Source organism: Hylobates moloch, unplaced genomic scaffold (genome assembly GCF_009828535.3).
Source record: "Hylobates moloch isolate HMO894 unplaced genomic scaffold, HMol_V3 SCAFFOLD_14, whole genome shotgun sequence".
Lineage (NCBI taxonomy): Eukaryota > Metazoa > Chordata > Mammalia > Primates > Hylobatidae > Hylobates > Hylobates moloch.
Window position 1 is genome coordinate 71,188,995 of NW_026652289.1, and position 25,894 is coordinate 71,214,888.

The window sequence follows — 25,894 nt, forward strand, 5'->3', positions numbered from 1 at the left end:
TTAGATGGAGTCTCGGTCTGTTGCCCAGGCTAGAGTGCAGTGGTGCCATCTTGGCTAACCGTAACTTCCACCTCCCGTGTTGAAGTGATTCTCCTGCCTCGGCCTCCCAAGTAGCTAGGACTACAGTCGTGCACCACCATGCCCGGCTAATTTTTATATTTTTAGTAGAGACAGGGTTTCACTATGTTGGCCAGGCTGGTCTCGAACTCCTGACCTCCTGATCTAGCCACCTCGGCCTCCCAAAGTGCTGGGATTACAAGTGTGTGCTGCTGTGCCCAGCCAAGTATATGTATTTTTAAGGGAGGTTACATTTCTTATCTTTACGAGACTACAGGAATCTGTGAGCTTACTGTAGTAGTTTGACTAGGTCCTTATCTTAATTTTAAATGACTTTGTAAAAAAATAGTGTTCCCTGTTTAAGGAAAAGATCAGGTCAATCAGAAAAAAACTTGCAGAAGGTAGAATATATTAGGACATCTAGATGTGTATTGCTATAGATTACTAGTTGGAGCTCATTAATTTTGTTACCTTGGTTTTAGGGATTAGTACAGCATGGACATGTACATAAATGATGGGGGTGATGAACATACTACATAAAGAAGAGCTTCTTTTCTTTGAAGTATTGGTAATACTATGTGTGTATGCCGTATATGTACGTGTGTACTTATACACACATATGAAGGCAAACTTAGATAACCTTTCTTAAACAGTTTATACATACATCTTACCTCTTACGAAGTTGGTCTCCCAAAACATAGATAATTGGTTTTAGACCTAATTTTTTAATAGTGGAAATTGATCTTTTTAAAATTATTTACAAAGTACTTCAGAGATGCAGTTGAAAATGTATTTCACTTCACAGAGAAGTGGAAGTCATTATATGAAGGTAAAAATGACAAAAATATTGTTTCAACAGGAAAATAACGAAACTGGCTTAGAGAATGTCATAAACAAAGTGGCCACATTTAAGTAAGTGCTTAATATTTATACTTATTCTAAAAGGTAGATTGATCTTTGTTCTTCTACTTTGGATACTTTGTAGAAGCTCTGAAGTTCTTGCCTGAACTCCCAAGAATAAGAGTAGAATACAGATTAGAAAGGGTGAGAATGAGGGGCTCACAGTAGACACTTAGCACCTGTTTGTTGAAAAAATGAGTGTTTTGGGCAAGTGAATGAGAAATACTCATTTATGATATTAGATGATTGATTTAGATAGTAAGTAAATGAACTTTTCTGATACTCTCTTTCCCATTAATCTGAACCCATGATTTCATTTATTTTATAAATTTTTATTTAATATACTAATTTTGGATTTTTCTCTGGTAGAATTAAAACAGTATTTTATAATATTTTCATTTCAGTATATAAAATGGAAATACAAATTTAATTGTATTAATCTTTGAAATTTGAAAAATCAATACTGATGGTGAATTTCTACTTGTTACAGTATTGTGTTTACAGATACATTACTAGTTTCAAATAGCTTTTAAAATAGGGTGTAGCTTTTCTTATGATCTAGTAATGTTCGTTGAAATACTTGACTTAGAGATTGGATAGAAACCAAAAGCTATTTAATGTTTGGAACAAATATGGAGTACTCCTTTTGACCTCAATGATTTTCCTTATAGTACTATATAAAGGATTCAGTACTATATTTTCATTTGCAAATTACTAAGGTTATGATGTCTCCCTACTGTTTTAGATATGACCTTAGACAATGAAGTGTCTATGGTCAATGAAGTGTTCTTTAGTTGAACAGACAACCTTTAGGCATCAGAGACTCTTAAATCTCTAAGAAGCTTTAGAGATAGGGCATGGTATCAGTTCTAGATAGTATAAAACAAACTTCTCCAGATTTGTTTGAATTTCATTATTAAAAACACAGCTTAGCTGTTATCAGGCTTTGTGTTCACAATGTAGGTTTTTAGTTTTATTATTGCAATGGAACTTTTCATAAGCTAAATGAGACAATTTTTTTCTGTATATTTGACTTCTGGATTAATTTTTAGGTTTTTATTTTGTCTATATTTTATACTTCAAGAACACTGCAGTTCATCTTGTATTTTCCATCTATTTAGGAAACCAGGTGTATCAGGCCATGGAGTTTATGAACTAAAAGATGAATCATTGAAAGACTTCAATATGTACTTTTATCATTACTCCAAAACCCAGCATAGCAAGGTAGAAAAAAGTATCCTTTTCAGTAAATAAACCTAAATGCTTTATGCTTTCTAACTCCACAGAAAATTTTCTGCTTTTTCTATAGTTTCATGCTGGTTCTTATTAATAGAGGTCATTATGTCACCCAAGAATTAAAATTGAATCAATAATGTTATCTAGTATACAGGCAATATTCAGATTTTCCTGATTATACTACATATGTCTTTAATAGCTGTCTTGGGAAGAGGATTCAATCAAGCATCATGGACTTCATCATCACACACTCATTTGATTGTCATGTTTCTTTAGTTTTTTTTTTTTTTTTTTTTTTTGGTGAAACGGAGCCTCACTGTTATCCAGGCTGGAACGTAGTTGCACGATAACAGCTCACTGCAACCTCCACCTCCCAGGTTCAAGTGATTCTCCTGCCCCAGCATCCTGAGTAGCTGGGACTATAGGCACATGCCACCATGCCTGGCTAAGTTTTGTGTTTTTAGTAAAGACGGGGTTTCACCATGTTGTCCAGGCTGGTCTCAAATCCTGACCTCAAAAGATTCCACCCACCTTGGCCTCCCAACGTCCTGGGATTACAGGCATGAGCCACCTCGCCCAGCCAATAGTCTCCTTTAATTTAGAAGATAATTCTTTTGCATTTTTTTCTTTCATAACATCGACATTTCTATAGAGTACCAAATAGATTCAACTTAAACAGTTTTTGGCAAGAATACTATGTAAGTGATATATTGCATCCCATTATTAGGCACATACGTCTTTTTGTCCCATGAAGGATCATGTTAAGTTTGATCAGTTAGTTAAGGTGATGTCTGGCTTTATCCTTATCAAGTAAATACTTTACAGCCCATAGCACAGTACCCTGTACATAATAGGTACTGAGTAAATATTTTCAGTAGAAAATAATGGAGACGAAGTTTTTGACCAGGGATATCCCTCATCTATTTTGCATTAGTTTTCTGTAGAACACCATTTTATTTCTAGGACAAAGAGGCATTTTGAATACATGCTTCAGTATATAAAGTATTTTAGTAGGTGGTTGGGTCTTTCCTGACTGCTTTAAAGTATTTGATTTGTTTCATGCTTCCAAAGCAGTATATGTAATGATAGATTTTTTTATAGGCTGAACATATGCAGAAGAAAAGGAGAAAACAAGAAAACAAAGATGAAGGTAAAAAGTGAGATTCTGAATTGACTCATTTTGACTACTTTCTGTGGTTTCGTATCAGCAAAGCATATAGTTTTTTGTTGTTGTTGGTTTTTGAGAGTGGGCAACTCAAGGAAGTGCAAAGAGCTTTTTGCTTCTTATTCACATATTAAGATATGGTATATATCAGTAGTGTTTGAATTTAAAATTGATAGCAAATGTAGTTCATTTTGGGTGACTGATATAGTACTTATATTACATTTAACATTGATATTTTCAGTACCGGAAAGGTAGCAAAAAAGCATCTGTTGTTTTGCATGTAACCTATTATGTTTTGACATTTGCACTTTAGTATGTAGGATAACCCAAATAAAAATGTACCTATTTGTCTCTTTCCCCATCCATTCCCCACCTCCTATAGCATTGCCACCACCACCACCTCCTGAATTCTGCCCTGCTTTCAGCACAGTGATTAACCTTCTCAACTGTGATATCATGATGTACATTCTCAGGACCGTATTTGAGCGGGCAATAGACACAGATTCTAACTTGTGGACCGAAGGGATGCTCCAAATGGTTTGTTTACCTGAGATATTTTCTCTACATCAAGTCCTAGAGTTCTTGGGGATCTAGGGAAGATCTCGGGTCTAACTTCAGTTGGAACCACATCTAGAGCACTGGAAACGTAGGGGTCATTAAAAATGCTTACATACAGCACAAATTTTTTTTAGTGATATGTTCTCGTGTTTTTAGCATCCTTACTCTTGGGAACCGTTTCTGTTTAGTAAAACCCATGAAAACAAAAACAGGTGTACTTATGCTAATAAATTGACATGTTATTATTGTGTCATGATTTTTTATATTTTTAATTTTACTTGAATTATAAGGAGACAGTATAATAAAAGTTTGAAGATAGGTCTAGACTTCAGTCTTGGGTTTCCCCACTTCCTATTTAAGGAGCAAATAATAATTTTCTCATTAGTAAAATGGATAAAAGTGTAATTATTCATAGAGGTAGGAGAATTAGCTAAAGTGAAAGCAGCTATTTTTACTTGTTACTGTTATAGATAAATACATGTTACTTAATTATGCCACGTCATGGAAGTTGTAACACCATATTTATTTATACCTGCCTAACTAAATGTTCCTTTTTCCTTGAGTATTGTTGGTCTGCAGGTTCTAAATGCTGTCATTGCCATATGTGTACCTCAATTTTTGTTATAACACTGATAAATTCATTCACTAGTAAATTTCAAACCATAGAGATATGTTTGAAACCAAGTTAAAATTTCTCTTCCTGAGTCCCATTATGCTATATAGGACATAAGCATTGTTAAAGTTTTGTATATTCTGGAAATCATTGCACATTAGCGCATATAGATCTACTTATTCTTGATAGCTGCATAGTCCATTGTATGGGTATAATGTGTTTAAGTAGTCTCCTATTAATAGACATTCAGGTGTTTCTAGGTCTTTGCTGTAACAAAGAACAATAAAATGTATGTTCTTATACAAATGTTTTTGCATACTTAAGGGAGCGTATTTGTCATACTAATTCCTAATAGTTGGTATATACCTTTACATTTTTGACAGATGTTTTCAAATTGGCCTCCAAAAATGTTGTACCAGTTTACTTTCCCATCACCACTATGGTCAAAAGTGCCTACTTCCCAATACCTATGCCAGCTCTTATCTATAACACCAAAATTTTTGCCACTGTAATAGGTGAAAAATAGGATGATCTTGTTTCAACTCATTTTTCTTTAAGTGAGGTTGAACTTTTTTTTTTTTTTTTTTTTGAGATGGAGTTTCACTTGTCACCCAGGCTGGAGTAGGCTGGAGTGCAGTGACACAATCTTGGCTCACTGCAACTTCCACCTCCAGGTTCAAGTGATTCTCCTGCCTCAGCTTCCCAAGCAGCTGGGATTACAGGCACCCACCACCACGCCTGGCTAATTTTGTATTTTTAGTAGACACGAGGTTTCACCATGTTGACCAGGCTGGTCATGAACTCCTGACCTCAGGTGATCCACCCACCCCAACCTCCGAAAGTGCTGGGATTACAGAAGTGAGCCACCAGCGCTGGGCCAGGTTGAACATTTTTCATGTGTATTCATCATTTCTCTTTCTGTAAACTGCTTAATGTGAACTGCTGAAACCTTTGCATGTTTTTTACCTATCAGCTTTCTTATTTTTATACTTCTACTTAAAATAGATTTACCTTGCTAGGCATGGTGGCCCATACCTGTAATTGCAGCACTTTGGGAAGCTGAAGCAGGAGGATCACTTGAGCGCAGGAGTTTAAGACCAGCCTGGCCAACATAGTGAGACACTGTCTATACCCCCCGCCCCCTCCAAAAAGAAATTTAGCTGGGCGTGGTGGTGTGCACCTCTAGTCCCCAGCTACTCAGGAGGCTAAGGCAGGAGGATCACTTGAGCCCAAGAGCTTAAGGCTGCAGTAAGCTAGGATTGCCCCACTGCACTCCAACCTGGGTGACAGAGCGAGACCAGTCTCTGAAAAAAATAAAATTAAATTAAAAATATATTTACCTGAAGAAGCGCAATTTTAAAGATCTCTTATTTTCCTCCTTCAGGCTTTTCATATTCTGGCATTGGGTTTACTAGAAGAGAAGCAACAGCTTCAAAAAGCTCCTGAAGAAGAAGTAACATTTGACTTTTATCATAAGGCTTCAAGTATGTTTGAGTATCACTCTTAAACACATTTGTCATTGAAAGTCTAGATCTTAAGGAGTTTTAATTTGTCAATCCTGAAAGTTTATATCTTACAGAGTTTTCATCTGTCAGTCCTTAAAACATAGGTAAACCTGAAATAATTTTTTTCCTGGCATTCTTAGTTTATAACTAATATTTTCAGATATACTAATATATTTTTTAATCCCTTACTGTAATCTTTACTACAATTTTTTAATACATGATCTCCCCACTTTTTTTTTTTTTTTGGTTGCATATATTGGTGTTTTTTTACTTTCATTCCTCATCTCAGTATTATCAAATATTTGCTGCTGTGTCAACCATAGCATTCATGTGACGTCTTAATAAGATATTAATGTTTCTGAATTTTAAATGATAGAAATCTGAATGATAACATGTTTATTTTGCATTGCATTCAACTTGGAAGAAAAGGATAGTTTTAAATTAGATTTCTAATAAATGCTACCTGATTAAGATAGTTTTTTTCAAAGCACATTCCAGGCATGTTGATTATAAAAACAGTAGGAGACAAACATTTTCTATTTACATGCTATATTTTTTAGATCCCTGAAGACATCAAAAACCTATTCAGTTTATGGATATAAAGTCCCCCACTTCAATATTTTTGGCAATTTTGTTTCTCATTAAGCACTTTTGCTTAGATGTTGAGTCAAGTGGAGCAAAGACCAGAGACAGATATTTAGGGTAGCTGTCACTTAGCAGTGCCAGTAAAAGATGTAAGAAAGAGACTTAAAGTCATTTTTAAATTTAATAGATCATATCATTGTAACCCAGTACTTCATATAATTGCAGATTCATCCATTGAATAATTAAGTTAAGGGATTGATTGGCAAACCTTGGTTATCAATGTAAATAACATTAACTAGAAATTGTAATTTGTACATAATTATGAAGACATAATTGACCCTCCATATCTGTGGGTTCCATATCTAGGGATTCAACCAGTCGCAGTTTGAAAATATTCAGGGGGAAAAAGGAAAAAGGATGGTTGTCACTGTACTGAACATGTACAGACTTTTTTTCTTGTCATTATTCCCTAAACAATATTATCTAACAACTATTTACATAGCGTTTACATTGTATTAGGCATTATAAGTAATCTAGAGATGATTTAAAGCATACAGAAGCATGTGTATAGATTTTATGCAAATACTACACCATTTTATATAAGGGAATTGAGCATTAGTGGACTTTGATGTCCATAGGGATCCTGAAACCAATTCCCTGAGGATACCAAGAGATGACTATATGTATTTATTTATGATGTGTGATTTTGTGTTTTAAAAAAGGATTGGGAAGTTCAGCCATGAATATACAAATGCTTTTGGAAAAACTCAAAGGAATTCCCCAGTTAGAAGGCCAGAAGGACATGATAACATGGATACTTCAGGTAAACTCAAAAAGTAAAGTGATCATATCTTGGTTTAAATATTTAAGAATTCTCTGCTTGCCTCCAGAATTAAACCACTGTACCACTGTAGACGTTTACTACTGCTTTTCATAATCACTTATTTTTCATGTTAATAATTCTATTTTCCTATATTTTAGTGTAGTTTTAAAAATAAACTAAGATTTATTCATTTCTTTTGTCGTTATTTAGTCAACTTTACTGAAAACCTACCATGTGCCATGCTCACTTATAGATTTCTAGATGGAACAAGACAGACAAGGTGCTTACTATCATGGAACATATACTCCAATTGAGGGACAGACATTAAACAAATAAATAAACAAAAATATCAAGGTAATTCAATAGATGAGTAAGGGGTTACTTTGGGTAATTAGGGAAGGCCTCTCTCAAAACACGACATTAGAGCTAAGACCTGAATGACATGGAGTCACTCTTAGAAGAGTCTGGAACAGTACTCCAGGAAGAGGGAACAGCAGTGCAAAAGCTCTGTGGTGGCCAGAAAGAAGGTCAGTATGGCTGGAACGTAATGGGTGAGGGATGGAAAAGTAGGCAGTGAGATCAGAGGGGTAGTCAGGGGCCAGATCTTGTAGGTCTTTATAAGTCAGTGTAAAGTGATAATTTTTGAGGACAATGGGAAAGTATTGGAGGATTTTAAGTGACCTAATCTATATTTGTACAAGATGATATTGGCTGCTGTGGAGTAAATGGATTATGGGAGATAGGCATACAAGTAAGGAAACTGTTAGGAGACTGTTGCAGTAATCTTGATATGAAATAAACATGACCTAGGCTAAGATGCAGATAGTAAGAATCTGAACTGATTAAGGTGCATGTCGAAGGTGTATGAAGATAAAATCTATAGTACTTCTTAATCAGTCTGATGGGAGAGATGAAGGAAATAAATCAAAGATGAGGCTGGGCACGGTGGCTAGCGCCTGTAATCCCAGCACTTTGGGAGGCCAAGGCAGGCAGATCACCTGAGGTCAGGAGTTCGAGACCAGTCTGGCTAACATGGTGAAACCTCATCTATACTAAAAATACAGAAAATTAGCCAGGCATGGTGGTGCACACCTGTAGTCCCAGCTACTCGGGAGGCTGAGGCAGGAGAATTGCTTGAACCAGGGAGGTGGAGATTGCGGTGAGGCGAGATCGCACCACTGCACTCCAGCCTGGGTGACAGAACAAGACTCTGTCTCAGAAAAAAGGAAATCAAAGATGACTCCTGGATTTGGTGCTTGAGCTATTGAGTAGATAGCATTGCCTTTGGAGACGAGTGAATTAAATAAGCAGGGGAGAGAGAGAGGCCAGGAATGTTACTTTAATGGAAAACCCTCCACATAGAAACAAAACCGGCCAGGCACGGTGGCTCACCCCTGTAATCCCAGCACTTTGGGAGGCCGAGGCGGGTGGATCACAAGATCAGTAGTTCAAGACCAGCCTGGCCAAGATGGTGAAACCCCGTCTCTACTAAAAATACAAAAAAAAAAAAATTAGCTGGGCGCGGTGGCAGGCGCCTGTAATCCCAGCTACTCAGGAGGCTGAGGCAGGAGAATCGCCTGAACTCTGAGGGCAGAGGTTGCAGTGAGCCGAGATCGTGCCACTGCACTCCAGTCTGGGCGACAGAGTGAGACTCTGTCTCAAAAAAAAAAAAAAAAAAAAACCTGAAACCAGGAATTATGGAGCTTCTGCACTCATTGCATTCATTAAGATATTCTGATGTTTATAGCTAAGTATTGTTTTGATAATCAGAATGTGTAGAGTAGTTATTTTTCACATTCTTATCAACTGGAAATCTTGGTACTGATTTGTACTTGTAAGAGGGCAGCTCTTCTTACTACTTTATTAGAAACAGTCCTTAAGCATGATGTAATGATGTAACTATGAGATAATGATATTATTGGCCGGGCGCGGTGGCTCACGCCTGTAATCCCAGCACTTTGGGAGGCCGAGGCGGGAGGGTCATGAGGTCAGGAGATTGAGACCATCCTGGCTAACACGGTGAAACCCCGTCTCTACTAAAAATACAAAAAACATTAGCCGGGCATGGTGGCGGACGCCTGTAGTCCCAGCTACTTGGGAGGCTGAGGCAGAAGAATGGCGTGAACCCAGGAGGCGGAGCTTGCAGTGAGCCGAGATTGTGCCACTGCACTCCAGCCTGGGCGACAAAGAGACTCCATCTCAAAAAAAAAAAATAAAAAGATAATGATATTATTAAAATTCTTCTTGAAGTAGATTTTATGAATATTTAGCATTTGTGTTAAACTAGCCAATATTATTTTAAGATATAAAATCAAACGAAAGTAGGTAACTATTAAGAAAGTAAATCGAGGTACCATTTAGTTCAGCGTTCATATCCCATATGGATGGTGTTATGAATTGCAGATCTAGTCCTGAAAATTCATTTTCAATTAGAATACTAAATTTTATTATCAAAATATCTGAAAAGCACATTTATCTGCTGTTAAAAACATTAGATACTCTATCCAGATGGTTGATTTAAAGCTATGTTGTAAGTGTTCATTGTGGGAAATTTTTCCTCATGAGACCAAGGTTCCTTCAAAATATAAATAAATTTTACTGGGCACAGTGACTCACACCTATAGTTCCAGCACTTTGGGAAGCCAAGGTGGGTGGCTTGCTTGAGCCCAGAACTTCAAGACCAGCCTGGACAATGTGGCAAAAACTCCATCTCTACAAAAAATACAAAAATTAGCCAAGGGTATGGTGGTGTGTGCCTCTAGTCCCAGCTACTTGAGAGGCTGAGGTGAGAAGATGGCATGAGCCCAGGAGACAGAGGTTGCAGTGAGCCAAGATTGTGCCATTGCACTCCAGCCTGGGCGACAGAGTTTCACTCTGTCGAATGAATGAATTAATGAATTAATGAATGCATTCATGCTGAAACCATGAGCTTTGTTAATAAGAATGAGGCAGTTCTGTATAAGCTGTTGTGGAAATGTCTCTGAAGATAGCTGGGTGTGATGGCTCACTCCTGTAATCCCAGCACTTTGGGAGGCCGAGGTGGGCAGATGATGAGGTCAGGAGATCGAGACCATCCTGGCTAACACGGCAAAACCCTGTCTCTACTAAAAATACAAAAATTAGCCAGGTGTTGTGGCGGGCACCTGTAGTCCCAGCTACTCAGGAGGCTGAGGCAGGAGAATGGCGTGTACCCAGGAGGCGTAGCTTGCAGTGAACCAAGATGGCACCGCTGTGCTCTAGCCTGGGCGACAGAGCAAGACTTTGTCTTAAAAAAAAAAAAAAAAAAAAAAAACCAAAAAAGAAATGTCAAAATGTCTCCAAAGATAAATCATTAAGTGAAAAGAGGATGTGTGAAAACAGTATGTATGGTAGGATCTCTTTTTATGAAAACAGGTGTAAATATAAAAACTATATATTCTGATAGAGGTGTTGCAATCAGGGAAAGGAGGATTTTACTTTCCATTTTGTATCTTTTTTTTTTTTTTTTGAGACAGGGTCTCGCTCTGTCACCCAGGCTGGAGTGCAGCGGCACGATAGCTCACTGCAACCTCCACTTCCCGGGTTCAAGCGATTCTCCTGCCTCAGCCTCCCAAGTAGCTGGCATCACAGGCATGGGTCACCGCACCCAGCTACTTCTTGTATTTTTAGTACAGACAGGATTTTGCTATGTTGGCCAGGCTGATCTCTAACTCCTCACCTCAGGTGATCCACCTGCCTTGGCCTCCCAAAGTGCTGAGATTACCCGCCTCCACCTCCCAAAGAGCAGTCACCATTTTGTATCTTTGTTTTTATGTGTTTTTGCACAAAAATATTATTTTAAATTAAAAAAATTTTGTTTCCTGGCAAATCTCTTGAAAGCTAACAGAGGCATGCCCCCAGCCTACTGAATCAGCTGATTCTGCTACCAGTGGCCTCCTCCTCAGCTGGATTGCTCATTGACCAGGGGAGGCGTTTGTCGCAGTCAGAGTCACTTTTTTTCTTCATATATCGAAATAGTTTAAGTGAAAGACATTTGGAGATATGATGCCAAAATCAGATTAGTGAATGTTTCTGTTCCTGGTCAGTCTAACGGTCTAACTAACTCTTAACGTTTCATCTGTTTTTCACAGATGTTTGACACAGTGAAGCGATTAAGAGAAAAATCTTGTTTAATTGTAGCAACCACATCAGGATCGGAATCTATTAAGAATGATGAGGTATGACACTGTAGTAACACTGTAGTAATGGTGACATTCATCTCTGTCTTTGAACTTTACTGGTATAAAGGAGCTGCTGCTTTTTTATTAGGAGAAACCTGTTGATTGTAAAGTATATGAGATCTGTCCATCTTTTATTCATTATGCTTCTATATTGTGGAGATTAATGGTACATGACAATTCAGTATAATTTTTATATTTTGCAAAAACAGGAGAAATTGATATATCATAGAGCTCTATTAGAAATCCCAGCTCTTTGAGAGGCGGAGGCGGGTAGATCACTTGAGGTCGGGAGTTCAAGACCAGCCTGGCCAACATGGCAAAACCACGTCTCTAGTAAAAATACAAAAATTAGCCCAATGTGGTGGCTTGCTCATGTAGTCCCAGCTACTCGGGAGGCTGAGGCACAGAAATCACTTGAACTCAGGAGGCGGAGGTTGCAGTGAGCCAAAATCACGCTACTGCATTCCAGCCTGGGTGACAGAGCGAGATTCCATCTCAAAAACAAAAAACCGAAATACCGTATTTTATTAACTTTTAATATATTTTAGTGACTTAAATTGGGATATGTCTCACAATAAATGACTTTCATCAACAGCATTTTTTAGAGAAATATAAGATAATGGTACATCTTAGATTCAATGAAATGCAATAATATTTGTGTTATTGCTATAATATAGTGAATCAGGTTTTGATGATTCTAAAATTTATATTATTAGAATAATAATATTTGTGGTTATTACGTATTCAGTAAAACACTGGATGTAAATTTGAATAGAAAATTAACATGCACCAAATATATCTCAGTAATATTGTTAAAGTTAAAAAATTGTTAAAGTTCTCATTTTTAACAATTCATTTAGAAGTAACTGTTAGAAATCAAGATTATTTAAATTGTCAGTAATTAAGTGATTGACAAATGATTTTAAAATTTTGTTTTATCTAATTTTATTTCTTAAGGTACCTGCATTGAGTATAAAAGGCAGTTAATTAGATATTTAAGGTTCTTAGCTTCTTACAGTAAATTATTTAAATAACTAAAGGAATAATTAGTTGTATGATGTCATGCAGCCTGTAATGCTAATTTTGAAACATTAAACTGAATCCAGGATGTAAGGTGTAATCAGGGTTTCAGAATCTTATTCTAAGGAATTTTGCCATCCAAACAGCGTATATAAATGTTTAACAGTGGATCTTACCTAAATTTTTCATTTCTTAATACCCAGATTACTCATGATAAAGAAAAAGCAGAACGAAAAAGAAAAGCTGAAGCTGCTAGGCTACATCGCCAGAAGATCATGGCTCAGATGTCTGCCTTACAGAAAAACTTCATTGAAACTCATAAACTCATGTATGACAATACATCAGAAATGCCTGGGAAAGAAGACTCCATTATGGAGGAAGAGAGGTAAAATAAAGCAAACCAAAAATTACCAACTCAATTTTTGGAGGAAAAGTTAAATAGTCACTTTAAATTATGCTTTTCCAAAATGCATTTTATGGCAAGAGAAATTCAACTATTTTCATTCTAGAAAGGTCAGAGTGAAGACTCTAAGGTACTTATTGAATATAATTTTATACTGATAAATGCATTGAGTGTGCAGTAAACTTATGTTAGGAACCTTTATGCACAAAAAGATAACCAACCCGTTATTTTGTATGCATTAGCACTTTTAGGTATACATTTACACATCAGTTCACTTATTTCACATTATTATTTCTAATAAAAATGACTGCAGTTATTACATTATTAGAAACAAATTCTTTGCCTGAAAAAGGTGGCTTATACGAGTTTTTCTTTTTTTCTTAAAAGAGAAGAAAGACATTGCCTATAACTACAGGTATGGATAGCACCTTGGAATTGGAATCAGTAAATCTGGTTTTCTGAGTTCTGACTGTGGTATGCTCTTAGAGAAATTGGTTAATTTTCTGAGCTGTGCTTTGTGGGCTATTATACAGTGATAAAAGGGAGGAGACATAACAATGTTACTTTGAGAAGCATTCCAAGAAATTTAAAATATTGAAAGTACCCACTTTGGCCCTTTTTAAAGACAAGCTTTCACTGCTGTTTAAAACAATATGTGTTGAGGGCTGTGAGCAGTGGCTAACCTCTGTAATCCCAACACTTTGGGAGGCCGAGGCAGGTGGATCACCTGAGGTCAGGAGTTCAAGACCAGCCTGGCCAACAGGCAAAACCCCGTCTCTACTAAAAATACAAAAATTAGCCGGGTATGGTGACGCGTGCATTTAGTCCCAGCTACTCAGGAGGCTGAGGCACGAGAATCACCTGAACCTGGGAGCCAGAGGTTGTAGTGAGCAGAGATTGTGCCACTGCACTCCAGCTTGGGCAACAGAGCGAGACTCTGTCTCAAAAAAAAAAAAAAATGTTGTGGATACTTTTAGAAAATTGTGGTTTTGGAATAATAGTAGGCACAATACATCCTATCTGATGTGTATGTTTAATCTTGAAGCTGACTATGCTAACAAGGACCATAAACAATAATGATTATATTAGTGATTAAAAATAAAAAGATATGAAGGTATGCTTTCCTTGGCTGACTATAGTATAATAAAACTGGAAATTTTAAATGACAAGCCAAAGTCCCACCTCTAGATATTATATATTAACAACATACTATTTAGAAATAGTGAGAAAGAAACTACTGACAATAAAATAAGAAGGTGTAAGCAAAGGTGTACTCAGAGTTCATTTATGGCCTTAATGCTTTCATTATTTATTTTTATTGCCTGAGTAATTGGACATGTGATTTTTGAATGTGTTCTTATTGAAAGCAGTTTAAATAATGCAGGAAGTCCCCCTTTGACCATCTCTGCATTACTGATCTTTCTCCACACATAACCATGATTACAAATTACCATTGTTCTTAGACCTCTTTCTATGCATTTATAAACATGTATACATGAAGAAATAGTGAGGCTTATTTCGTGTTTTCTAGTGGTTTTTCTTTTTTAACCATACATTTTGTCTGCAGCTTGCTGTTTCAATGTCTTAGGAATCTTTTGATATCAGTACATGTCACTCTATAATGTAGATTCTACGTCATTGTTTATGACTGCCGCATAGTGGTCTCTGATGTGGTTATATAATAGTTTATTTATCTGACTTTAGACATTTAGGTTGCTTCTGATTTTTCCTTATAACAGTTCGTGAGAACCTTTTTGTATGTGTCTCCTTGTACAACTCTGCAAGTACTTAGTCAAGGAGTCCAGTAAGTGAAAGGGCTGGGTTAAAATTTTTATAGATATGGCCACATTACCATCCAGAGTGGTTTTACCAGTTTCTGCTCCTGATAGTGTATATAGGTGCCTAATTTACTTTGTTCTCACTAGTACTTAACTATTTTCAGTACTTGAAAATGTAATATTATTAAAATTACAGATTTGTGCCAATCTGGCTGAATTTCCCCAATTGCTATTTAGTACTAGGTTGAGCAACTTCTCATATGATTATTCACTGACCTTTTACATTTTATCCTCTGGGAATTGCCTATTATTATTCTTTGCCTATCTCTATTGGGTGCTTTGCTCTTGTCTTATTGACTTATATAAGTCTTAAAATTATTAATACTTATCTTTGTTACATATGTTTCCCATATTTTATCCCTGTTTCTTTAACATTAATTATGGGGTTTAGCCATAGAGAAGTGTTCAGTGTTGATAAAGACAAATTTATCAGTCTTTTAGAGTTTTAACTTTTTGTATTAATATCTTGTTTAAGAAAGCTTTTCCTATCCCAAAGTCTCAAATATATTCTCTCATATTTTTTTAAACCAGTTTTTTTTTTAAGAGATGGGGTCTCACTGTGTTGCCCAGGCTAGAATGCAGTGGCTCTTCACAGGCATAATTATGATGCACTACAGCCTCAAACTCCTGGGCTCAAGTGATCCTCCTGCCTTACCCTCCTGAGTAGCTGAGACTACGGGCGTGTGTCACCACACCCAGCCAAAATTTTAATTACATAGTTTTACATACACACACTTGAGATGGAGTCTTGCTTTGTCACCTAGACTGGAGTACAGTGGCGTGATCTTGGCTCACTGCAACCTCCACCTCCTGGGTTCAAGCAATTCTCCTGCCTCAACCTCCTGAGTAGCTGGGATTACAGGCGCCCGCCACCACACCTGGTTAATTTTTTTTTTTGTATTTTTAGTAGAGATGGGGTTTCACCATGTTGGCCAGGCTAGTCTGGAACTCCTGGCCTCAAGTGATCTTCCCACTTCAGCCTCCCAGAGTGCTGGGATTACAAGGCGTGAGCTAGTGTGCCCAGCCAAATTACATAGTTATATTAATAATTTTCCTCTTGAAAACTGAATGTCAGAGATAAAGCTAAAGTTCCATTTGAGTACCAGCCCAAATCCTGGACTTTTTTCTGTTCCTCCTCAGAGGTTCTCTGGTTATAAGTTTTAAGTGTATCTTGCCAGAATTTTTCCTATGTTATTAATACAAATATATGTAGCCACAGAAATTATAGCATGCCATTCAGCCTTTGGTTTTATTTGCATTGATAGTATTATGTACATATCACTCTACAACTTCCCATTTTCACTCTGTAGTATGTCTTGGAAATCTATGTATGTTCTTATATACAAAACAAGCTCAGCGTTTTTCAGTCTTGGCATTTAGGCAGCTTTTTTTTTTTCATGCAGTACTGTCCTGTGAATTGTGGGACTGCATCTTGTGCCCACTAGAACCTTGTGACAATCAATAAGTAAACCTTTCATAATTTATTGCTAGATTCCTCCTAGGAGGTGGTACCACACTTAGTGAGTCCCACCTTTTAAAAACTGCAGAGTAGGCTGGGTACGGTGGCTTACACCTGTAATCCCAGCACTTTGGGAGGCCAAGACAGGCAGATAACGAGGTCAGGAGTTCGAGACCAGCCTGGCCAACATAGTGAAACTCCGTCTCTACTAAAAATACAAAAAAATTAGCTGGGCATGGTGGCAGGCGCCTGTAATCCCAGCTACTTGGGAGGCCGAGGCAAGGAGAATCACTTGAACCTGGGAGGCAGAGATTGCAGTGAGCCGAGATCACACCACTGCACTCCAGCCCGGCAACAGTGCAAGGCTGTCTCAAACAAAATAAAACAAAACAAAAAGGCTGCAGAGTATTCTATATTAGGTAAGTTCATTTATATATGATGATTAATATTTATTTATTGTTCAATGATATACTATAGTTCAGGGAGCTTCTTGCACAGACAGAGACACCATTGTAGAGTAGTTCAGAGCACGGACTGTGAGCCTAGATTACCTGGATTAAATCCTGGTCTGCTACATACTATTGATGAGTCATTGGATGAGTCTCTTGTTGTCACTAGGCCTCAGTTTCTTCATCTGAAAAGTGGAAGTGTCACAGGATCCTTAGAGTGTTGCTTTTCCAGCCAGAAACCTCTGTGGCCAGTGGCACCTTTGCCAGAATTTTGCTCGGTCTCTCTGGGCTCATCCTGCCCACTTGGCCTGGCAGGCTGCACTTGACTGACACTACCAGCCTGGATCCCATGCCTGCCAAGGGCGAGCCAGGTGTGGAGTGACCAGGGGTGCATGAGCGGGCACCTGCAGGGTCCGACCACTGCGCACAGCCAGACACGCCAGCTGCTGCGGCAGGGCAGGGAGCTCTAGGCACAGGGACAGGGGCCAGCTCTGTGCAAGCCTGCAGCTGGATCATATGCACCAGCAGCTTCCGCTGCAGGGACTCTTGTCTGGACAAGGGGAATGTGGTGGCACCTGGCAGCTCAGAGATGCCAGAAACTGTGAAGCCCCAAAGAGAGTGTCACAGCCCTGGCTCAGGGAGCCCCTAGGTCTGGGCTCCCTGAAGGACCACAGCTCTTCTCTCCTTCTTGTCACCTGCAATGTGGCAAGCGGTGGGTGTGGGCGTTTCAGCCCTGTTTATGTTACTAGCTCTTTCAGTCCTGCCATTTGGTGGTTCCCAAGTTCTTGTCCTGCATCCAGGAAGAATGAGGTACACGGACAACTGGAGGGTGAGCAAGGTGGAGAGCTTTATTAAGCAACAGAACTGCTCTCTAGGGACCCGAAGTGGGTAGCTCTTTCTGCAGGCAGGTCATCCCAACGAGTGTCCAGCACTCAGTGGAGAGGAGATCCAGAGTGGGTATCTCCTTTCCACAGGCAGGTCATCTCAGCAAGTCAGGAGACTTGAATTGGGTAGCTCCTTCCTTCAGCTGGTAGTCCCCAAGCGAGTCTGGCTGAGTCTGGGGTTTTTAGGGGCTTCAGAAGGGAGAAAGTGTATGCTGACTGGTTCATGGACAGACCCGGAGAAAGCACCATAAATTCTCACTGCAGGCTGTGGACTCCACCTGTAACTGACATACCGGTCCCCAGGCTTCAGGCCATTCCTGGCTTGAAGGTGGGACTTCACTGGGGACCCACCCCTTTCCGCCCAGGAACCTGTCTGCCTCCTGCCGCCATCAACATGTGTCATCCACGAGTCTCTGGCTGTTTGTGCCAAGGGGCACCTGCAGGCCCATGCTGAGCCACTTGTTTCCCCTTGGCCTTCCTTCCATGCTTATCAGCACCCAAAGACCAGAGGGAGGCCAAGGCAGCAGGGAGCTGACGTGTCAGCACCGCCCTGAGTGTGCACACACCTGGCCGGGGCCGTGGCAGTGCCTGGGCTTGGCCACAGCTTTGCTCCAAAATCGGAGCAGGCATTGGGAGTGGGGAGAGGCTCAGAACAGGCACTTCTGAGCTAGGCAGTTGCAGCTGTGCCCGGGAGCGTGGGGCTCCTGCCCTGCAAACTCGGAAGGGGTGAGGCTCCCTCCTGTTCCCAACCCAAGGGCTCCATGGAGCATGTTGCCCCAGCCGCGCCTCCATTGCTGCAGCAGACGTCTTTGCAGCAGCTGCTCTAGACGGAATAATAATACCTACCTCATAGGATTATTGTAAGGATTGAGTAAACATGTAAAGTATTTGAAACAGTGCCTAGCTTCACAATCAGCATGTTATAAATATTTGCTATTGTTTAAATATTATTGTATGCATCAGTAGATCCTGAGTTTTGCCCAGTCAGTAAGAGTAGATTCTAAGAATTGCTGGATCATTAAGGTGTAAGTTTTTTAGTTTGAATAGCTACCAAAATAGAATAGAAACCTAAATGCCTAATGACAGGGAATGGATAAAACTATTATGGCACATAAGTAAGAGCTGTGCATCCATTTAAAAATGTTTCTGAAGAAGTTTTAATGATGTAAGTTACTATAAGTGAATAGAGCAGGATGCAGATTTGTGTAATGTGATCTTATTTATATGAAGAAGTATATTATAAATAGAAAGCAGACCTACAAGGAAATGTACAAGGTTACTAGTAGGTATCTCTAGGTTGTGGGAATATAATACTTATTTATACTATTACAGATTTTCCGAAATTTATTCAATAAGCCTGTATTACTTTTATATCCAGAAAAAAAAATAACCCAGCTTATTGGTATAGTAAATTAAGTAAAATTATAATATACATTCCATTTTATCATCTTTTTTTTGCACTTAGCAACACTTGTATTTTGTAATAAGCAAATAACTGGTAAAAGCCACAAAGGAAGAGGGGAAGCTTTTAAGTTAATATTGCTAAATATCATTTTTATTTTTATTATCTTTGTTATATTTCTTGCCTATAGTTACTTAAAATCTACCAAAATACAAAGACAAGTGACCAAAACATGTGTCCTCATTTCTGATCATTTCTTTTGGTAGCACCCCAGCAGTCAGTGACTACTCTAGAATTGCTTTGGGTCCTAAACGGGGTCCATCTGTTACTGAAAAGGAGGTGCTGACGTGCATCCTTTGCCAAGAAGAACAAGAGGTGAAAATGGAAAATAATGCCATGGTATTATCGGCCTGTGTCCAGAAATCTACTGCCTTAACCCAGCACAGGGGAAAACCCATAGAACTCTCAGGAGGTATGTATTATTTAATAAATATCCTTTTGTGCATTTCTTTTCATGCCTGTGTAATTAAAGAAAATACTATTTGAAAAACATTTGGAAGTAAGGGTTATATATCTACCATACCGTTACCATATTTAAGAAAGTAATAATAATCCAGGAATATTATCTAATATAAAATCAATTTTTCTCCAGCAGTTCTCAAAATGTCTTCAATTGCTAGGCTTTTTTTTTCACTCAGGATCCAAACACATATCATGTGTTGCTTTGGTTATATTTCCTTTACTCTATTTTAATCCAGATTAGTCCCTCCTTTTTTTATGATAGTAGCTTTTTTGAAGAATTCAGGCCACTTGCTTTGTATATGTATCACATTCTGAATTTATCTGATTGTTAAGTTGCCTCCTGATTAGAATCATGTTAAACATTTTCTTGGCAGGAATGCTAATTAGATAATTTATTGCACTTGTTACATCAGGCGTTAGCTGCTTTAGCATCATTATTATTTTAAAATACCTTTGGAATAGGCCAGACATGGTGGCTCATGCCTGTAATCCCAGCACTTTGGGAAGCCGGTGTGGGTGGATCATGAGCTCAGGAGTTTGAGACCAGCCTAGGCAACATGGCGAAACCTCATCTCTACAAACATATTAGCCAGGCATGGTTGCATGAGCCTGTGGTCCACAACAGGGTGAGACCCTGTCTCAAAACCAACAAACAAAACAAGCTCCTTGGAATAATAGTGATAATAAAGACAAACATTTATTGAAAACTTAACATTGCCAGGCACTTGTTAAGTGCTTTATGTGTATTTACTTACTTAATCCTCACAACAGCCCTATGAGTTAGTTATCACTATTAGTTCCATTTTATAGATGAAGGACCTGAGGCACAGAGAGGTCAAGTAACTTACCCATGGCCATGAGTTACAAGTGATGAAACCAGAATTTGAAATCCTCAATCTGTGCTTTTCTTATCCCTTAAAATTATTATTTATCAAATTACTATTAAAATTTAAAAAATAAATTATCTTAGGAACACAGATCACTTAAATAACCAAGATAATGCAGATTAAACCCAATATTCAAGGTTAAAAAGTAAATCAAAGATACAGTTATTAATCCATACTAATTTTAGAATCATATCTGACAGGCTAGCTTTATGCTTTTCTCTTTTGTTACTATTACTTTTCTCTTTTTGTTACTATATATCCTCCTATCATGATATTGTGACACTTTTCTTGGACATTCCTAAGACAGTTTGTGATTAGACTTTGGACCTGATAACCTGTCTGTCTTTTTCCCTCCTTTTTATACCTTGTACCAGAAACCCTAGACCCACTTTTCATGGATCCAGACTTGGCATATGGAACTTATACAGGAAGCTGTGGTCATGTAATGCATGCAGTGTGCTGGCAGAAGTAAGTTGTCCTTCTGACATGTTCTTGAAAGAGACTAGGAACATTGAAGTTCACTCAAGGCCACAAAAAGGCATGTTTTCTCATGTCTTCTTTCCTTTCTTATTTGAATAATTGAAACAGTTTTAATTACTAATTCTGTTTGCATGAATTATTATTATCAGAGTTGGAAAGTGGTGTGTAAAGTTACCAACTTTAGATTTTCACTGTTCCTTTGTGCTTGCTCTCCATAAACTAATCAGTTGCTCTTCATCAGTATTCATGTAAAAAAAGTAATAATTGGCCGGGCATGGTGGCTCACACCTGTAATCTCAGGACTTTGGGAGGCCAAGGCAGGAGGATCACCTGAGGTCAGGAGTTTGAGACCAGCCTGGCCAACGTGGTAAAACCCTGTCTCTACTAAAAATACAAAAATTAGCCGAGTGTGGTGGCACATGCTTTTAATCCCAGCTCCTCTGGAGGCTGAGGCAGGAGAATCGCTTGAACCCAGGAGGCGGGGAGGTTCCAGTGAGCCAAGATTGCGCCATTGCACTCCAGCTTGGGAGACAAGAGCGAAACATCGTCTCAAAAAAATTAATAAATACAACAAATAAATAATAAAAAAGTAATCTTTATAAAAATCTAATTTCTCTCAAAACATACAGCTGTGAAAAGTACCTTTGAAATAGAATAGGATGAATAGGACAAGAAGTTCTCATTCTATCTCCGGAAAATATAAAAATTCAAAAATGTAATTCCTGAGAAATCTTTTATGTAGAGTTTACCCATTTGGCTTTAGATTACAATATATAATTTTTCCATGATAGCCCTCACTACTTCAGTTCATCATTAGAAACTGAGGAAAGTAGTGTCCATGCTGTTACCACCATGCTGTTGAGGCACGAGATGAGTTATGATTCAGTAAACTTATTTTAAATTTATATCTGCCCTGATGTATTTTCCAATTTGTTCCCAAAATAATGGGCAACCTGTTTCTTCTATAATTACAACTTGTGTGTTTTTGCATGTATGTTCTAAAGATGTTTATTGGGGCAAAAATTCCAGATTTTTAAAACTTGGATTAGAGCAAGTAGAGATACACATGTAGAGATGCACGTGTAGTTCTGAATGGGCCTGTGTCTTTGTAATTTTGCAGGTATTTTGAAGCTGTACAGCTGAGCTCTCAGCAGCGCATTCATGTTGACCTTTTTGACTTGGAAAGTGGAGAATATCTTTGCCCTCTTTGCAAATCTCTGTGCAATACTGTGATCCCCATTATTCCTTTGCAACCTCAAAAGATAAACAGGTATATTTTAATTTATGTTTTGGTTAATTTTTAAAAAGTTGGCCAGGTGCAGTGGCCTGTGATCCCAGCACTTTGGGAGACTGAGGTGGGCGGATTGCCAGAGCTCAGGGGTTCGAGACCAGCCTGGGTAACATGGTAAAACCCCATCTCTACAAAAAATACAAAAAAAAAACAAATTAGCCAGGTGTGGTGGCACACACCTGTAGACCCAGTTACTTGAGGGGGCTGAGATGGGAGAATCACTGGAGCCCAGGAGATTGAAGCTCCTGTGAGCCGAGATTGCCCCACTGCACTCCAGCCTGGGTGACAGAGCGAGACCCTGTCTCAAAAACAAATAGAAAGTTGTCTTTAGTTCTTTAATTTGTGCCTATTTTTGTTAGATTACTGTTTTTTATTCTTTAAAGGAATTAATACTTTTTCATTTTATATCTTGTATTATACTTTTAAAATGTGATCAAAAGCCTAATTTTTGGACTCTTAAGAGAAGTAGAATGTTTACTCAAATCTATATATTGTGGTTATATTTTCCAGCAGCCATTAAAGCAATAGAACTCTGACCTCTGCCTTAGCACTCACAAAAGGAGAAAAGATGCAAAAAAAACTCATTCCTTTCATATGGCCCTTTGCCGTCATCAGAGTTGCCAGTTGGAGTCTGATAGCTCTAATGATCTTTGTATTATTTTTAATTTCATTTTTCTGAAGATCCAAATGCTATAGCTTTAGAGATATGGACAAATGTTAACAAAAAAAATTAAATAGAAACACTAGATTCATTTTTATATATCTCTCTTTGGGTAGTGTTTTAAGCATTTTGAGTTTTTAAATTTTTATATTCTGATCTGTAAATGGAATTAACAGCAAATTATTAGTTTTTGTATGACAACTTGGAAATTTAATTATATATTTCTATATTCTCACTGTTCTACATGATGATAACAGTACTATAATATTTATATTATTTCAGTTGCTTTAAAATGCAATGAATTTGTAATGGTAAACCTAAATTCTGCTAAAGAAAATGGTTTTGTTGATAAAAATACCTTTATGTCCCCCATAAAAGTTCAAAGGTGATAGGTTGGGTGAGAAGGGTCAATATAAAGACTTGCTCTGGTGGGGCGCCATGGCTTACACCTGTAATCCCGGCACTTTGGGAAGCCAAGGCGGGTGGATCACGAGGTCAGGAGTTCGAGACCAGCCTGGCCAACATAATGAAACCCGTCAGTACTAAAAATACAAAAAAATTAGTTGGGTGTGGTGGTGGGCGCCTATAATCCCAGCTACTTGGGAGGCTGAGCCAAGGAGAATCGCTTGAACCTGGGAGGTGGTGGTTGTAGTGAGCCGAGATTGAACCATTGCATTATAGCCTGGGTGACAACGCGAGACTCTGCCCCCCCCAAAAAAAAAAGAATTGCTCTAACCTTGGCTGGGCACAGTGCCTCACGCCTGAATCCCAGCACTTTGAGAGGCCGAGGCAGGCAGATCACCTGAGATCAGGAGTTTGAGACCAGCCTGGCCAATAGGGCAAAACCCCGTCTCTACTAAAAATACAAAAATTAGCCTGGCGTGGTGGCACACGCGTGCAATCCCAGCTACTCAGGAGGCTGAGGCACAAAAATTGCTTGAACCTGGAAGGTGGAGGTTGCCGTGAGCCGAGACCATACCATTGCACTCCAGCCTGGGCGACAGAGCTACACTCTGTGTCAGAAATAAATAAATAAAGAGTTGTTCTAATCTCTAATATTCCATGTCATTGATAAACCTAAATTGAAAGTGTCTTCTTCAACATATGTGGTAACATGAGAAAGAATTATCTTCGATTTGAGTAACTAATATATTTTAGGCATTCTACCAAGCAAATGCTTCATTATCTTATTTAATTCTCACAGTAGTCTATTGAAGTAGGTACTGTTATTTCCATTTAAAGATAAGGAATTGGAGACTATGAATAGTTTTTACTTGTCCCAAGACAGACCTAAGATTCAAACCCAGACCTGACTCCAAAGCCTTACCTAACTGTACAGCAGAAGACAAAGATAAAGGAAATCATAATAAAGTGACTTTCCAACTTCTTGTACAAGCCTTTTTTACACAGTGGCTCCCCCAAAATAGGATTATTAAACTATGTAAATTGTTCTCTAACAGAATATTTAGCTACTTCTTTCCTTGATGTCTTTAAGGATCAGATGCTTCAGAGCAGTTCTTTCTAAATTTGGAAAGCTGATCCTTAAAACTAGGTCTCTTAGAACTCTGGCACACTTTTAATCTGTAGTAACAATTCTGTTACTCAGGATCTGAAATACATGATTATACATAACAGTTTTATTAGATACTTTGACTTACCCATATAGTTGATTATATTTGCCTTTTTTGGATTTTAGAAAATCAGCATGAATATAATCTAAGATAGTAAAGATAAAAGCATATAAAAACTGTCAAAACTAAGATTTTGATTAAAAATTTATAATATAAACTTACCAAAAAATTTAAAACTAATAAACTGGTATCTGTAAAGAAAATTGGTTATAACCAGTCATAGTGGATTTCCATTTTTTGAGAACAAAAAAAAACTTCTTAGGTCAAATTTGTGCCCAGATATGTAAATTTTGGCACAGTTCATTATATATTTTACCTTTGCTCAAGACTATTCTTTCAATAAATAAATTCCTATTTTATTTTTAATAACACTGTTTCTGGTCCTTCTTGGTTCTTTTTTTTTTTTTTTTTTAGATAGGGTCTCACTATGTGCTGGAGTGCAGTGGTGTGATGGTGTGATCTTAGCTCATTGCAGCCTCAACCTTCTTGGGCTCAGATGATCCTTCCACCTCAGCCTCCCAAGTAGCTGGGACCACAGGCATGTGCCACCACACCCCACTAATTTTTGTATTTTTTGTAGAGACGGGGTTTCACTACGTTTCCCAGGCTGGTCTCTAACTCCTGGGCTCAAGCGACCCACTCACCTCAGCCTCTCAAAGTGCTGGACTACAGGCCTGAGCCACTGCGCCCAGCCCTTCTTTGTTCTTAATAACCATCTGTCTCAAGTCCCTTTCCTTATGTCCATTTTAGGAAGGAGAGACTGGCAATAAAAAAGTAAGACAAAATGTTGAGTAGTGAGGAATACTATGAGAAAGCTAAAGCAGTAGGTTAAAGGGCTGAAGACAGACTGGGGCATGAGGCTATTTATAGACAGAGTTGTTAGGGAGCTCTTCTCTGAGATGGTGACATTTGAACAGAGACCTGAATAAAGTGAGGAATAATCACTGCTTTTCTCTGGGAGAAGAAAATTCTAAGCATAGGCTGTATCAAGAGCAAAGGCTCGGCTGGGTGTGGTGGCTTACGTCTGTAATCCCAGCACTTTGGGAGGCTGAGGCAGGCGGATCATGAGGTCGAGATGAGACCAGCCTGGCCAACATGGTGAAACCTTGTCTCTGCTAAAAATACAAAAATTAGCTGGGCGTGGTGGCAGGCACCTGTAATCCCAGCAACTCGGGAGGCTGAGGCAGGAGAATCGCTTGAACCCAGGAGGCAGAGGTTGGTTGCAGTGAGCCAAGATGGTGCTACTGCACTCCAGCCTGGCGACAGAGCGAGACTCCATCTCAAAAAAAAAAAAAAAAAGCAAAGGCTCCAAGTTTGGAAACCCCT

General features: G+C 38.4%; 1 protein-coding gene across 4 annotated transcripts in view; it reads left to right on the forward strand.

Moving 5' to 3' along the window:
• UBR1 (ubiquitin protein ligase E3 component n-recognin 1) overlaps positions 1 to 25,894 on the forward strand; it is a 161,079-nt gene that overhangs the window by 84,121 nt on the left and 51,064 nt on the right. For all 4 annotated transcript variants that reach the window (XR_009209698.1, XM_032175696.2, XM_058427577.1 and 1 more), the window contains 11 exons: positions 917 to 969; positions 2,079 to 2,181; positions 3,295 to 3,343; positions 3,741 to 3,895; positions 5,914 to 6,013; positions 7,342 to 7,442; positions 11,552 to 11,638; positions 12,865 to 13,046; positions 19,363 to 19,568; positions 20,880 to 20,973; positions 22,106 to 22,255. Coding sequence is in view for 3 of the 4 variants with exons in the window: in XM_032175696.2 (XP_032031587.1) it covers positions 917 to 969; positions 2,079 to 2,181; positions 3,295 to 3,343; positions 3,741 to 3,895; positions 5,914 to 6,013; positions 7,342 to 7,442; positions 11,552 to 11,638; positions 12,865 to 13,046; positions 19,363 to 19,568; positions 20,880 to 20,973; positions 22,106 to 22,255 (1,280 nt within the window). In the remaining variant the exon portion in view is untranslated. The remainder of the gene's footprint in view (positions 1 to 916; positions 970 to 2,078; positions 2,182 to 3,294; positions 3,344 to 3,740; positions 3,896 to 5,913; positions 6,014 to 7,341; positions 7,443 to 11,551; positions 11,639 to 12,864; positions 13,047 to 19,362; positions 19,569 to 20,879; positions 20,974 to 22,105; positions 22,256 to 25,894) is intronic.